At 41.1% G+C, this 14,886-nt stretch overlaps 1 protein-coding gene across 1 annotated transcript in view; it reads left to right on the top strand.

Annotated features, from left to right (window-relative positions):
- The first annotated feature begins 214 nt into the window (after positions 1-214).
- The window catches only part of slc45a4a (solute carrier family 45 member 4a), a 31,524-nt gene continuing 16,852 nt past the window's right edge, over positions 215-14,886 (top strand). The window contains exon 1 of the mRNA XM_005740593.2: positions 215-1,226. Coding sequence (XP_005740650.1) covers positions 908-1,226 — 319 coding nt within the window. The 5' untranslated portion in view covers positions 215-907. The remainder of the gene's footprint in view (positions 1,227-14,886) is intronic.

Consider the following 14,886-nt stretch of genomic DNA (forward strand, 5'->3'; position numbering starts at 1 on the left):
GCCCCCACCCACTCCGTCATCCAGCCCTCCATCCAGCCCTCCATACAGAAAATGACTCTGGAACTCACTGAATGGTCTTCTATATGGATTTTTACTGCTTGTAATAGACAGTAAGAAAAAAGAGGCACAAACCTCGATGACAAAAAAGCCATAAACACCCACAACACACACATACACATACACACACACACACACACACACACACCCACACACACAACAAACACAGCTACACACACAAACACTTTCATACCAAATAAAGCTGTTTTGCAAGCAGTTTCTCTCACACCTTGACGTGCACACACAAAAGAAGCAAGTGCACAAAGCCACTCTTGGAATGTACCGCTTACTCTTCCCATGAAATTCAACTGCTTCCTTTATTTTTCTGAGATTCTCTACAGGCCTTGAGAAAGCTGATTTTATTAGATTTTTTCCCTTCTTCCCAATTTAAACAAGGATTAAAAAGGTTGGGAATTTCAATTTGCAGTGTTTTTGGAGGACAACTTTAGAGGACAGCTGATTGCTAATTTTTTTCCTTCTTTTTCTGGATCTGTGATACATCTGGGGATAGCAGATTAGTTTATCTGCAAATATTTAGTGTCTTTAACCTTTATAGTTTTAGTAGGACCCAGTTTAACATACATTTTATTACCTCGCAGGCTGGGAAGCATCTATTACAGTTATTCAGCACTTCTTGAACACTTAAGAAATAGATGTAACAAGTGTATAACTAGCAAGTTACAACCACTGATTGCATTTTGTAGCTTGTAAAGATTGTAATGAAGTTACTTCTAGAAAGTCACTACTCGTTTTAAAGTACAAGTAACTTGAATTGAGGAGTATTAGGAGTAGTATTGTTTTTGTACTGTAGTATTGTTAGAAGGGGTGCGCTTGTTTTCCTGTTGCTTGCATGCCCTCCAACATGCCTCCCCAGAACACAGAGGCTGACACCATGCAGGTCGGATCTCTGGTGGGTGGGGTTAGCAGCAAAAACTCCACCGCATCAGGCTTGGATGAGGAGAAAGGAGGAGCAGGAGGCGAGACGGATGGATTGGGAGGCGGAGGCGGAGCGGCAGAAGGAGGCCGAGGAGGAGAGGAATCTGCTAGCGAAGGATCGATCGAAGGGATTCCTTTAAAGCGATGGGTGATGCACGGAGCCGTGATGTTCGGTCGGGAGTTCTGCTACGCCATGGAGACAGCGCTGGTGACGCCTGTGCTGCTGCAAATAGGTGAGCAGAGTCCAGATGATTTACATATGAAACATAGAAAGCCAACATCTGCAAAGTACTTCAGCTGCAAAATTGCTGTTTTTTAAAAATATCTGTTTCATGTGTTTTTTAAACTGTAGTTCAGGATCTACATCAAACTACAACGACCAAAATTATTAATTCACAAAAAAGGGAGGAAAAGAGCAGCAAGGTCTCACAATAAAGAGCAGCCACTCACAAAAAATGTTGATTCTGTCTTTCTGGACGTGGCGTTGACAGTGGGAGAAAGAATTTATCACTGGCTAGCTCACTGCTATCAGTGAGGTATAAAGTAGAGCAAAGAGTGTGTTGAAGACATTTCATGGCGTTGTGGAAAACATTTACTTCTAAGGATCGATGTTGGGATAAGCTCTGCAACATGTGCTTGACATAACCAAGGTACCAGGGTTGTGACCAGCACTAGGCTGTCGTGTGGCCCGCCCATGGCTGGGTTCATGGGCATTAAGTTAATTGGTAATTCTAAACCGGTTGTAGGTGTGACTATGAGTGTGAATGGTTGCCTGTCTCTCTGTGACAGCCCTGACCCAAACTGACAACCCGTCCAAGTTGTACCCTGCCTCTTGCCCTATGACAGCTGGGATACGCTCCAGATGCTCCAACCCCTCAGATGGATGGATGGATGAAACGCTGTTGTCTCTTTAAATTGTAATGCCATTTAAGGGGACACCTTAGAAGCTAAAATGTCAGAGCACATATCTCATCTCCCCTTCACCTTGTTCGGATCTGCTTGGAGATTACCCGGCTTACACCCTGCCTCACAGCATGCACACACAGAGAACCAGACCTCCGGTCACAGTGGGCATGCTATCATTTAGAATAGAATAGAATAGAATAGAATAGAATTCAACTTTATTGTCATTGCACATGCACAGGTACAGGGCAACGAAATGCAGTTTGCATCCATCCAGAAGTGCTTTAGTGATATAGATATATTACAATATATATTAGCAATAGTATAGATATGTAAGTATATTACAGAATGGGTCTATTATGGTATGTTATAATGTACACGGTATGAAGTATGTTGTGAATATTCTATAACTATAAGTATGTACAGGCTGTAGTGAGTACAAGCTATGTACAGGATATGAACAGGATATAAATATGAAAAACTATACAGAATATGAAATAAATAACTTTACAGAATCTGAGATATACAGCTATACAGAAATGGGAACTATGCAAGTTGTAAACAGTTGTAGGGTTAAAAATTAACGAATGTACAGAATGATTATTTACACAGAGCTATACAGTAGTGCAGTTAAGATAAGTGAGATATAGTTTCTACAGAGGCTATATAAAGTGCTAGTGGTTGTGAGTGGTGGTTCAGTCCATGTTATTATTGTACGTTTGAGGGTACAGTTGTCCATTGTGGGTGTGTGTATGTTCAGTCCATGTGTTAACGTGGGTCAGATGTCAGGAGGCAGAGTTCAGGAGTCTGACAGCTGTGGGGAAGAAGCTGTTCCGGTACCTGGTGGTCTTAGTGCGGAGGCTCCTGTAGCGCCTCCCAGAGGGCAGGAGGGTGAAGAGTCCATGTGATGGGTGGCTGGGGTCTCTGATGATTTTCCCAGCCCTTTTCAGACACCGCTTCCTGTAGATGTCTTTTATGGCAGGAAGTGGTGCTCCGGCGATGCGCTGGGCAGTTTTCACGACCCTCTGCAACGCCTTCCGGTCCGAGGCAGAGCAGTTCCCGTACCAGACTGTTATACAGTTGGTCAGGATGCTCTCGATGGTGCAACGATAGAAGTTCACCAGGATGTCTGAGGACAGGTGGTTCTTCCTCAGAGTCCTCAAGAAGAAGAGGCGCTGGTGAGCCTTCTTGACCAGCTTGGAGCAGTTGGTCGTCCAGGCGAGATCCTCGGAGATGTGGACTCCCGAGGATTTGCACCCAGTGTCATCTTTGCCTTTTGAAAATATGCCAAGTCCAGTTCTGTCTGGAGGGTACTGGAGTCTGTAGAGGAGATGGAGAGGGTGTGAAGAGAAAAATGTGAGAAACAGCCATAGCATTATTTGTACTATTTGTAGTTTCCATGTAAACCCCCCTCTTGCTTCTTTTTTTTCCTCTTCAAATTTCTCCTTCCCCTTCACTGACATTAGCGCGATGTCCTAGCTTACATAACCAAGGGGACATGAATAGGAAGTCGCTCTGTGGACACCGTGACTCCTGGCCGGCTCACCCGGGATGAGCCGCCACAGGGAACCGGGATCCCAAACATGCACTTCAAGTGTTTGTTGTGTCGAAGGCCAGCACTGAGATCAGCCAAATGTTGGAAATTTAAAGGCTTTCAGCTGAATTCAAAAGACTGGTGTGCTCTTGATGCGTAATATTAAAGCAGGAAAAGGCATCGAAAGTAACAAAAAAATATAGTGTGTCTCCTGTGGACACATTACACGGGGGAGCCGCTGCATGTTTTGGTTCTAATTTTAGCCCCGATTTAGCTGCCCTAGCCTAATTTTTTTTAGATCAGAATATGTCCGAGCTCCTCTTAGTAGATTTTGAAACTGCCGGGAGGTACAAGCCCCACAGATTAGTCTGCTAAAACTAAAGCAGACAGAACAGTGACTTTATTTGTCACTGAGAGGAAAGATAATCCATTTGTGTTTTTCATTCATTTTGACCTTTTACTCGTCGTAATTAATGAGAAGGTTGCCTTTCATCCAAATAAAGGAGATTCCAGTCAGTACAATACAGATAAACCGTGCTTGTTGTTATTATTACTACCAAATGCTCCGTGCAAAGCATTTTTACTAATAAGTTACAAATAAAAACGTGTACATTTGCGTCACACGTCGCTGACAAAGTGACACGCCTGCAGCTTCGACAGACTTGCTTTATTTTAGGCCTGGAAAAGACTACAAATGATGTTAAGATCTCGTGAAGCTGACGTGCCTATCATGTTAGCAGCTGCTGAAAATTAGGTCGATGAGAGTGAACCAAGACTGTACAGTCAAGATCTGTAAAGTCATAAAACAAGCTGAGCGAGGGACTGCAGGGATTGGAGTTGTCTGAGAGCTCATTAGTATGAGAGATTTGGGGAATAATGTAATAATTTCAACAAACTGTTTGGAAAAAATGGCAGGTTGGAATTTACTTTGCTTGTGGTAATCTTATACTCTGTGTGACATTTTGGCAAGATTTTACTTCCCGTCCTGTTTTGTCTGCCATACATCATGTTTTGGATAGTTTAGCAGGTCTAAAAATGGAAATGAACTCCATGTATGCTTTGGTTAACCATGGAGAGTTTTCCTCATTTCCTGTGCATGCTGATTAGCCTCATGGATGTATTAATAGATCTTAATATGGCATGTCAGCACATCTTTCTTCCAGTAGCAAAGTAGAGCTAAAAAAAAAATCCCCTGTGGACCAGAGTGATTTTGCCTCATAAAAACACCATTGTAAAGTGTTGACAGGACCATTATAACAGAGCTGGAAAGCTGCTGGCAGAACAAACAAGGTGGAAGCAAACCTGGAAGAGGAAGTTTTATTATGGCTTTTGGGTGAGCCACTTTATTTTGAAATAGAAAAGGACTTTTCAGTTCTTATTTTACAACATCCAGAACCATCTTGAGCGTTTGGTTTTTATATCAGTGTAGAAGTTATATGTCTGTGTACGACTACGTTTCCCCCGACCCTTCACAGCCACAAAGGTTGCTTGTGTTTGCATCCATTCATGTTTTTAGCCTGCTAAAGGAAAAACAAACAGATGTAGTACCTGAAAACAACCCCCTCCTCTAACTGTGGGCAGAGCTCCAAGTTTTGGGATAACAATATCCCGCCCTCCCACACCCGCTCCTCTATGTAGTTAGTGCTCTATGCACTGACTGTAGCTACTAGAATTAGCTAGATCGTCAGTAAGCTGGCTGGTTGGCTCTGCCTGAGTGAAACCATTGTATGTGTAACCCCACAACATTGAGGTCACAGAAGGGGAGAGGGTGTGTGTCTGAGTGTGTGTGCAGCTGATACAATTTGGTCAAGGAGCCTATATTTACACAACGCGGAGAAAAGCTAAGAAACTTCTGCCTTACAAGGGCTTGTGCGGGGAGCATGCCGAGCTCTCGTCTGTTCTTATACAAGGAGGCAGGCCTTTCCCCTAAAGGCAAGGGCACATATTGGGGCTGTTGAGACAGTTATATTTATAATTTAGGCATCAAATCGGACCAAATTGGGCTTGAGTCTTGTACAGTCTGGGCTGCTAGTTGGAAACAGTCGATATAAGTGAGATAAGATGATCACTGTGCAGCTTTTGTCCTTGTTTCTTGCGTTCAATTAAGTAAATTCATTTAAGGTCAATGTTATTCATATAGCACATGTTCGCAACAATGATCATCTCAAGCTGCCATATATTGTAAGGTTAAAGATTCACCAATATTAGAGAAAACCCCACAGTGGGAATGACAAACTTCCTTTGTTTACAGTAACAAGTAGGCTCAAAGAGGGCAGCCATCTTCTGTGACGAGTTAGTGGGCGATGGGGAAAGGAGGAGACAAAAGAGGTGCGCAGAGAGACAAGGATTCAATAAGGAAAGTTTTAAACCTAATCTTAGCAGCAGAGCAGGTGTGTGTTTACTGAACCCAGAGTGGGAGCTTGTTCCACAGAAAGGGGTCTGATAGCTGAAGGCTCTGCCTCTGTGTACCCTGCATCTTACCCTGTAACAGCTGGGATATGCATTGATATCTTACATACCCTGAAATGTTCTTGTTTATTTCTCTGTAAACTCTGTGTTTGTGGCTATTTTTTAGGTCATTTAAGCTGCCACACAGAGAGGCGAAGAGTCTTTTGAAAAGACGTTTTGCATCCAGTGCACTGCCTTTGATTTGTTCTGCTTGACCTGCAGGGACATTTTCCTGTTGTCTTTGTTGAAAATCACCCTCAGCAGGAACACCACCTAATGCTCACACAGAGATAAGAGTGAAAGGGAGTCAGCTCTACAAATGGGATTAAGAAAAGTGATAAGGTAAAAGAAAAAGGGCAGCGTGGGGGGTGGGGGCGATGAGTCCAGACCGTGTGCTGTGTCGATCTTTTCGGTTATGAGCGTGTCACATTACATAATCAGCTTTCTCAGAACTGACATCATAGGCAACTCAAGACAACTAGTAAAGCATCAAAATACTCGTTATTTGTCTTTATCAAATATATATGTATATATGTGCAGCTCCATACTAACAGCAGGCTGTTGGACTAACGTCAGATTAGGGACGTTATCAGAAGCATTGTGGTGTGAGAATTAAGTACCTACAGATACAAAGCAGTGCGTAAGAATCATGACAAAGAGGACATTTAATGTGAAGACAACAGAAGCTCGTGTTGGTTCATACAGAGTCACTCATAGCTCACATAGCCATTATTGTTTCACTTAATTTTGAGAACTGGATGTAATTTTATGAACCCCGTCGAGTACGTCGCTCGTTAAGTTACACCCACTGACCTCAAAAGTCGCTGTGTTTTGAATTCGATTAATAGAATAGAATAGAATCAAATAGAAAGCCTTTATTGTCATTGTATTCAGAATACAAACACAATGAGATAAGAAGGTCTCGCTTGGCAGAACTGTAAAAAAAAAAAAAAAAAACAGCCAGAAGCACACAGACACCCCCCCCCACACACACACACACACACACACACACGCACACACACGCACACTGACCTGGAGAGCAAAGACTCCCAGCACTCACCTACTAAAAATTGTTATATCTTCTTGAAATTTCAACTTTCCTTTGGTGCAGATGAGCTCGTTTCAGTTATTTTCAGCAGTTTGTGTTATTTTGCCCACGTTCCTACAAAAAAGTAGATTTCTTTTTCAATTATTTCACGGAACTGGCTGATCCTCTAATGAAGAAAGGGTTCAGTAAATCAACTTAATACAATAAAAAAATTGATAAATAAAAACGAGCATGAGGCTAAACAATCTCAGGAGTAGCACAGTCTGATTCAAAGGTCTCTTTCTGACCCGTAATTATTTATAATCTGTTTATTTGCATGGTTGACTGCCCACCTTTGCAGCAATGCCACCATTGTGTTACCTAAAAGAGTGCAGGCTGGCAACTCGACAACTTTGTTGTCCTTCTTTGGTGGCCTTCTTAAGGAGATTACTTCAATCCAAAATGAAACGACCTTCTCTGCGGCCCAAAGGTGGAGCTCTCTGGATTAGTGTCTTCACCTTTTACTACATCTGATTTCCTCGAATTCTGAAAAGCCATGGGCCTCTTAATATTTGCATACCAAACTAAATGACCCACAAAGTGGCAGTTAAAGTTAATGAAATAATGAAACCATTTGAGTGCTTGTTTACTTTACTAATGCATCGTGGAACGGCGCCACGACGGCTTACTGGAGGCCAGATTTGCCAAGTTTGCTACAAGCAAACTGTTATTTTCAATTCATGTCACAAATTTTACCACATGCCAGTCTTTTGCGCCGATTTCATGGGAGCTAGATAGTAGCTGGTACCCTGTTGTCATGTCACAATAGGAAATCTGCCCCCGCTGTTTAATTTGCAACAAATCAGCTTGATCTTACGCTGTTTATACTTGCATGCCAGGTAACCTAATCCACTGAGTGATCCTATCATGTTCATTGGTCTAATCTAGCAGATGACCTTGCAGACACTGTAATACAGGGTTACATAAATGACTGGCTTGATGTCACACTCACTAATCACTATAATCTGACCAAGTCATTCAAAGGATAGAAAAGATGGAGGACAGAGTGACAGAAAAACGTTTTTAAAACGCCTGCATTGGTGAAATGAGGGTTTATCAACACACACAGCTAGAATATGGAGGTAGGAGAGAAACATCTGGATTGAAAAAAATGTGAGAAATAGGAGCCACTGTGTGTAAATCACAATCAGTCCTCATTAATCGTTTTACGCTTCTGCCTGTCACCACAGGGAAAGAGAGAGAGACACAGAGAGAGAGAGAGAGAGAGAGAGAGAGAGACAAACACACCAGTCTGTTCAGTTATTTGAAGTCTTCTTCTTTATAGCATTTGGACTCATCACAGCAGTAACTTTGTTCATGTTAATAACTTATCACTAACACAGACACTAAAAGTGTTTTTATGAAAGAGTTATTTGCACGTCAGTAGCTTTGCACAGTGGTGAACCACGGATGCCAGCGGTTCCCAGACTGTGGCGTGTGGACCGTTAGGGGTCGTTGAGAGAGTTAAACTGTAGTCAGAGCAGCAGCACAGGTTACTTTCACGGATCTGTTTTTTGCATTCGTGACATAGTGTAGATGCAGAGTCAACAAATACTTTAGTCAAAGACATATTATAGGTGTGCTATTTTTCCACCCAGCAGGCGATTAGCCAGGTATGTGAGTGCTATCGGTATACGATATGCGAGGAATGCAGAACTGAATGTGTGTGTGTGTGTCAGCACATTGTTCCCGCCCCTCTCTCGCTACAGACAAGCAAACAGCAAAGCTCTCAGGTGATGATGAGGGACAAAGAAACTTTGGGGGAAGCTGTTTTTAAAAATTCTTTTCGTTTTATTAAGATGATTATAGTTGTAATCAGTGGCCTAAGGAATTTGTTTACAGAGAGTACCCTGAAACGTGGGGAAAAAACCCTCACAAACAGTTAATATGAATAAAAATACAAAATAAGAAAAAAAGACAGTTAAAGTTCAAATATGCGGAAGGTTGTTGGTTTGAAATTAGGAGGAGGAGGAAACATAAACCCAGCCCCAGGAGGGTAACAAGCCGACATCTGGCATAAAAATCTCTGCCAGGTTGATCCATACACTGCGGTGACCTCTTGGGAAACAGGAGAGCAGCTGTAAGTACCGGTACTTCAAAATGTAAAATGTTTATGCCCTGTTCAGGATTCTCAGTGTGACGCTGGCCCCTGGCCCCCTTCTTGCTCTGTTTGGCGTCAGTGGGAATAAGGAGCTTCTACGGCCTCTAGAAGACAGGCGTTATCATTCTGTTCCCTGTTGGCCAGGAGGGCCAACTGAGGTGGCGGGACGCTGCCCCTCCCACTCACAAACAGTGGTTAAATGACCTCATGTCGTGTCTAAAACTGGAAAATTTCTGCATTTCAAAATCTATATGAATTTTTCAGCAAACTCTCTTATGTCAGGTGTGGAAACACAGTGTACAGGTCTAGAGCAGTGACCTGGATGGGAATGAATAGGATTATTTTGCAGGGATTATGTTATTTGGGGAAATATTATACACGTTTATATTTCTCTCTTTTTTTTTCTTTATTTCCCTTTCTGTTTTTTCTTTTATATCACAGCCTTAAAGCTAACTAGAAAGTGCATTTTCTGAAGAAACTGCAGTGTGAATGCTTTTACAAGCATTCACACTAATTACCCCGAATGTACAGATCATCTGTAATCCTGTTCTTCTCTTTTTGTTTATATGTATAAAAGAAAAACTCTTAATAAAAAGACATTGTTTAACACCTATAACCTGCTAAAAGGTATGCTAAATGCAGAGATTTGACCAGCAGTTGTTATCTTTGAAAATAAATAGAGAACATCAGCATAAATTTATGTTTTAACACAATAAATCGTTTACTCTTGTAAGTAACTTCATTGTAAGAATTTATTTTTAAAAAAATCACAAAGCTGTGCTTCATTTTAGGGGACATTTGGAGAGATGATGCTGAAAAAAATCAAAAACGTATTTGTTATTAAATTTCTGTGAAATGCCTGTAAATTATTTTAGCACAGCAAAGAGGCTGGCGGAGTTGCCACATGTTGTTGGATGTGCAAATGGTGCTTGCTTGTTTGGGTTTTGAGCTCACAGCAGTTTTGCTTAATAAGAGTCGTGCGATATGGAAATGAACCAGATGTAAATGCAAACCTCATCATGCATTAAGAGCTGACCTGCAGCTTGCTCAGCGCATCATTTATCCTAACCTCAGAGCACCGCAGTGGTATAAACACGAGGCTAATGTGACAAGAAGCTGCTCAAATTTTTTTTCTGTAACTCAAATTAATCACAACACACATGAAAACAGAAAAAAACCCAACCACACCTTAAAAATCTCTAAAGGAGGAAGGAGATTTACATCAAATAAAAAAAATAATACAAATACTATACAAATATTTGTTTCACAATAATAATAAAAAAAGGTTTTATGGACTTTATCCAGAAGCCTTAACACTGAACTCACTGTTTCCATTCCTTTTTTTTTTACAGCTTTACTTTTTTATATTTCACACTATACAAAACAAGTTGGACTGCAGTCAGTAATAGTGACCAGAAATCCATAAAACCAAGAGTGAAACACACAAACACACACAGGCCCAACAACAGCCACAAAACACATCAGTAATGGTTGGCCTGAGGGCAGTTGTGTGTGTGTGTGTGTGTGTGTGTGTGTGTGTGTGTGTGTGTGTGTGTGTGTGTGTGTGTGTGTGATTGGATGCGTATTTTAAAAGAGCAGAAAAACATCTGCTCTCTCACTGACTCTCGCTGACTTTGACCGTATATTAATGAGAGGAAGATGGATGAATACTGACAGACTGGTCCTGTGGAGTTGTTTACTCAGATAACTCCACACAGGACTTTCACTCAAGGAACTGGTGCTCAAATCCCACAAAAGAAGAGTATTTTTAGTCTTTTGGTAGTTAGGTTGTTGGTTAGGTTTAGAAATGGATGATGGTTTGGGTTAAGGCTGCTCTTTTTTTTTTTTTTTTTTTTTTTTTTTTATAAAACAATTTAACCCAAATCTCAGAAAGCTGAATGTCCTACTTTTTTTGGAAGATGCACTTCAAAGGCAAATAATTCATGTCCATGTACAGATAAATATAAGGGATTATATTTCCAGGCTATTTTCATTATATAAATCCAGGCTGAAATATAGATTTCCACCTTAAAAAAACTGTTTATGATGCTTTTTGCCAGAAGGATCAGTTTAATTTCCTTTAAACTTTATTTTTATGGAAAACTGTTAATATTCATAGATTACATGCCACATGTTTAAAGATGTTATTCATTAGTTTGTGTTTTTTTTTTATTATTATTTTGACCTCCAGGTATTTCATCTCTGTGTGATACCACAGAGATCTGTGTCTGGATCAGTCATGAGGTCAGTACATGTATGACATGTATTACTGTGCAATTTTAAACTTTTATGAACTTGTAAGGGTCACCTCTTACCACAGAAAGTTTTAGGTATTGCAAAATGCTTTGCAGCATAGTCACAAGGAAGAAGCCGTCTGACTTGTGACCATTACAAATTGTGACTTGGAAAAAAACTCATTAGGTTTCACATGGCATGACAATGAAATATAGCTATATTCATTGCAGAGGCCATCTTTTGTAATGCAGGCCAAAAAACTTCCAGATATAAAATGAGAAAATCAGAGGGGACATATTAGTTTTTGCAACAGGTTCTGGCTCTACTTTCTTTGAAGCTGCTTGTCGTTTGTCTTCGCTTTGAAACTGTTGGAGCGTTTTGATTTTACTGAGTTGTGTGTCCCATGCGATTAGTGGTGGCTGGCCAATACACAAAGTAGATCAATAAAATAATTTCTGATTGTTGCATCATCACAGAAAACTGAAATTCCCCTTTGTGTGTCGAAGGGAACAATTGTATTTCAGGCTGTAATGTGTCACGTTTTGAATTAAGAAAATGCAGAATGCTACCTCGTTACATGGCTGACCTACTGTACTCGTCATTACGTAACATTACCGACTGATCACTGCCGATCGGCCTCATCGATCGCTTCTTTGGTAGTGAAAGGACAGCAAATGTTGCCAGCTGGAGCATCCTGTGTGTTATAGGTCAGCCCCAGCCAGAGACCTGACTCCCTGCTGTCAATCACACGAGGCCATATATCGGTGCCAATGACAAATAGCTTGAAAGAGTAAATTCACTCATTCAGTCTGATTTCACTCATCAAACTTCGCGCTCGGTGTAAATGTCTCCATCTGTCTGGCTCTCCTTCCTCTCTCCGTCTCAGTGGGAGGCTCCTAGTTTACTGCAGTGCTGTTACATAACTCTGCTGACTAGAAGCAGCTGCGTGTGTGTGCGTGTACATGCAAGCTTCATGCATCTTTAATGCCACCTTTTACGTAGTGAGGACAGTTGGTGGATTTTGCCCCTCTCGCTCACGCAGAGGATAATATCTGCTCTTTTTTGTGTTAAATGAGCTGGATAAACGTCTCTTAAAGCAGTTTCCGGTCAACATAAAACAGATTTGTGTGTGCGTGCGTGTGTGCATGTGTGTGTGGAGTGTAAAAACCCACCTTTCTCTCAAGAATAGGGTTATAAAGCTGTGATACACACACTCATCTGTATCAGGTAGAAATTTCTTTGAGATTTCTTGCTTTCATTGATTGAGTAAGCAGTTTGCTGTATTTCTCCCTAATAGGCACTTTGTTAATTACAACCTTGGTGGTGGAGCTTGCCTACTTGGATCTGCATTTTCTTCAGTGTGTGTGTGCACGCGCCTTGGTACTAGCATCCATGTGTGTCTGTTGTGTGATTGATGCTCTCACCATCTCTTGCTGCTGGGAAGCACTGTGACTCATTCCTGTCTCCCCTGATGTCTCCCTCTGTCTGTCTCAGGCATTTCTTTCTATCCACTCCCCAGTCACTGTGAACATAAATGTTGGCCAAGTTTGCTTTTAGCAGATGCCACAATACAATAATAATAATGATGCAATGAATCAGCATTCCTAGTAGGGGTGGGCAATATAAACGATATACGATAGAAACAATATAAATTTGGCCAACGATAGAGATTTTGTATCGCGATAGCGCATGTTGATGATGTCATCAAGCTGCACCTGTTTTGGTCGAAAGCATCACAGTGGCTACAACCATTATCATCTGCAAATTATGCCGACAGTCATAGCACAGAGATGAACATTGATACATTAATGTTGAATTCTCTTGCAGCTGCTCTATTCCCATGTTGTTGCAGTATATTAATAACTAACCTTGTATTGTGGATGAATAATCTCAGTTGTTCTCCTGACTGAAATTTGCCCCGTGTATAGCATCCTGCTATGCGATTGCATTTGTCCCTGACCACCAGAATCCCTCACGTTAACTTCTATCGAGTGGAAAAAAAGTTGGCGTTCATCCTCCAGCTTCACTGTGCTAATGTTATGCTAACATAGCTGTGTCGCTAGCAATCACGTAGCACAACATTATATACCAGGTAGTCCAACTTCAGTAACCCTACAAACGCCACTGCTGTTTAGTTTTCTGTCTTCATTTATATCGGAAGTGGTCGCAGAGCTGTACGCTTTAATTAGTTTCAAAAATCACTCAGAGCATGGTATGTCATGTTTAGGTGGAAACTAGCGAGCTAACTACCTGCTAACTTCTAACTCCAATAAATTCAATAAATTCTGTTTTCATGGATGCCTGGATGTTAAACTTAATTGTTACACCTGGTAAAGCGGCAACGCTGATGATTTTATTAAAGATTAAAGAATTTAGACCGTAATGCTCTGACAATCCATCAAGCAGTGCGGCTTACCAAAGTTGTACTAAAACATTTTTTAACAGATTTCTGCACGCCCAAATCGGTTCGAGGTCATTAAGCACAACCAGAATTCATACATAAGGAACACTCTCGATTTTTGAGAAAATTAAAGGATTTTAAGTGTGCTTTATAGTGTGGAAAATACGTTATAGAGAAGAAAAGAATATATCGCGATATATATCGTTACCGCACATGCTTCAAATTATATCGTGATATGAATTTTAGGCCATATCGCCCAGCCCTAATTCCCAGTTAGGGCAAATAGCAGGTTAAAAGGAAAAGCATGAACACCAACAGCAAATTAGAGCATAAAATGTCCTTTGAAGCTCAGTTTGGACTTCAGCAATCACTCGGTTTAATCTTCCTTCAAACCACTCTCTTCCAGAATAAATTAAAAAGGTAAAAAACAACATGAGGATTTGTTTTCCTCACAGATATACGCTGGAATTTTGCTTTAACACCAGCAGATATCTGTCCCAGACTTCAAAGATATTAATTCTACATATTTGCAGATTTTAAATGAGCTGCAAGAAGAACTCTTCTTCCCTCCTGCTGAAATCGAACCCACTGCCAAACACTTATCAATAATGAAATATTGACCAGTCTAAATTTTAATTCTGCCCTCACGGCCCCATCTGTTACAAACCACATTTCTTCCCTTTCTTTCTTCCTTCCTCTTTGAGTGCTACACCTGACTCAGTTTGCATGTTTTGTTTATTTAAGACCACCTGCTTCCTCCTTTCCTCTCCTCGCGCTCTCTGTCTCTCGTTCTTTCGCGCTCGCCCTCCTTCCTTCCTGCCCACTTTCTCCCATCATGACCTCTACCCTACTCTCACTTTTCACACCGTTTCTCTCCCTCTTTTCTGGACCCTTGTCATTTTTCTTGTGGGTTTCTCACGCCAGCGCAGGATATGAAAGGATTGTTTTTGGGGGGTTTATGGGAGAATGGGAACGGGAGGAATGGGAACGGAAAGAGAGAGAGAGTAGAAGTGAAGGGCTGGAATAGGAGAGAATAAGATTGTTTGTTTTGTAGGAAAAGGACTGATTGTTTGATTTTACGTTTGGAGTTAAGTTTTGTTGTTTTCCAGTGGAGCTAGAACATTTACAGTTAATGGTGCAAGACCAGGTACCAGTATGTTGGCTCAACAGGCTAAACAATTAAG

This window comes from Pundamilia nyererei, unplaced genomic scaffold (assembly GCF_000239375.1).
Source record: "Pundamilia nyererei isolate P.nyererei 1_Seehausen unplaced genomic scaffold, PunNye1.0 scaffold00102, whole genome shotgun sequence".
Lineage (NCBI taxonomy): Eukaryota > Metazoa > Chordata > Actinopteri > Cichliformes > Cichlidae > Pundamilia > Pundamilia nyererei.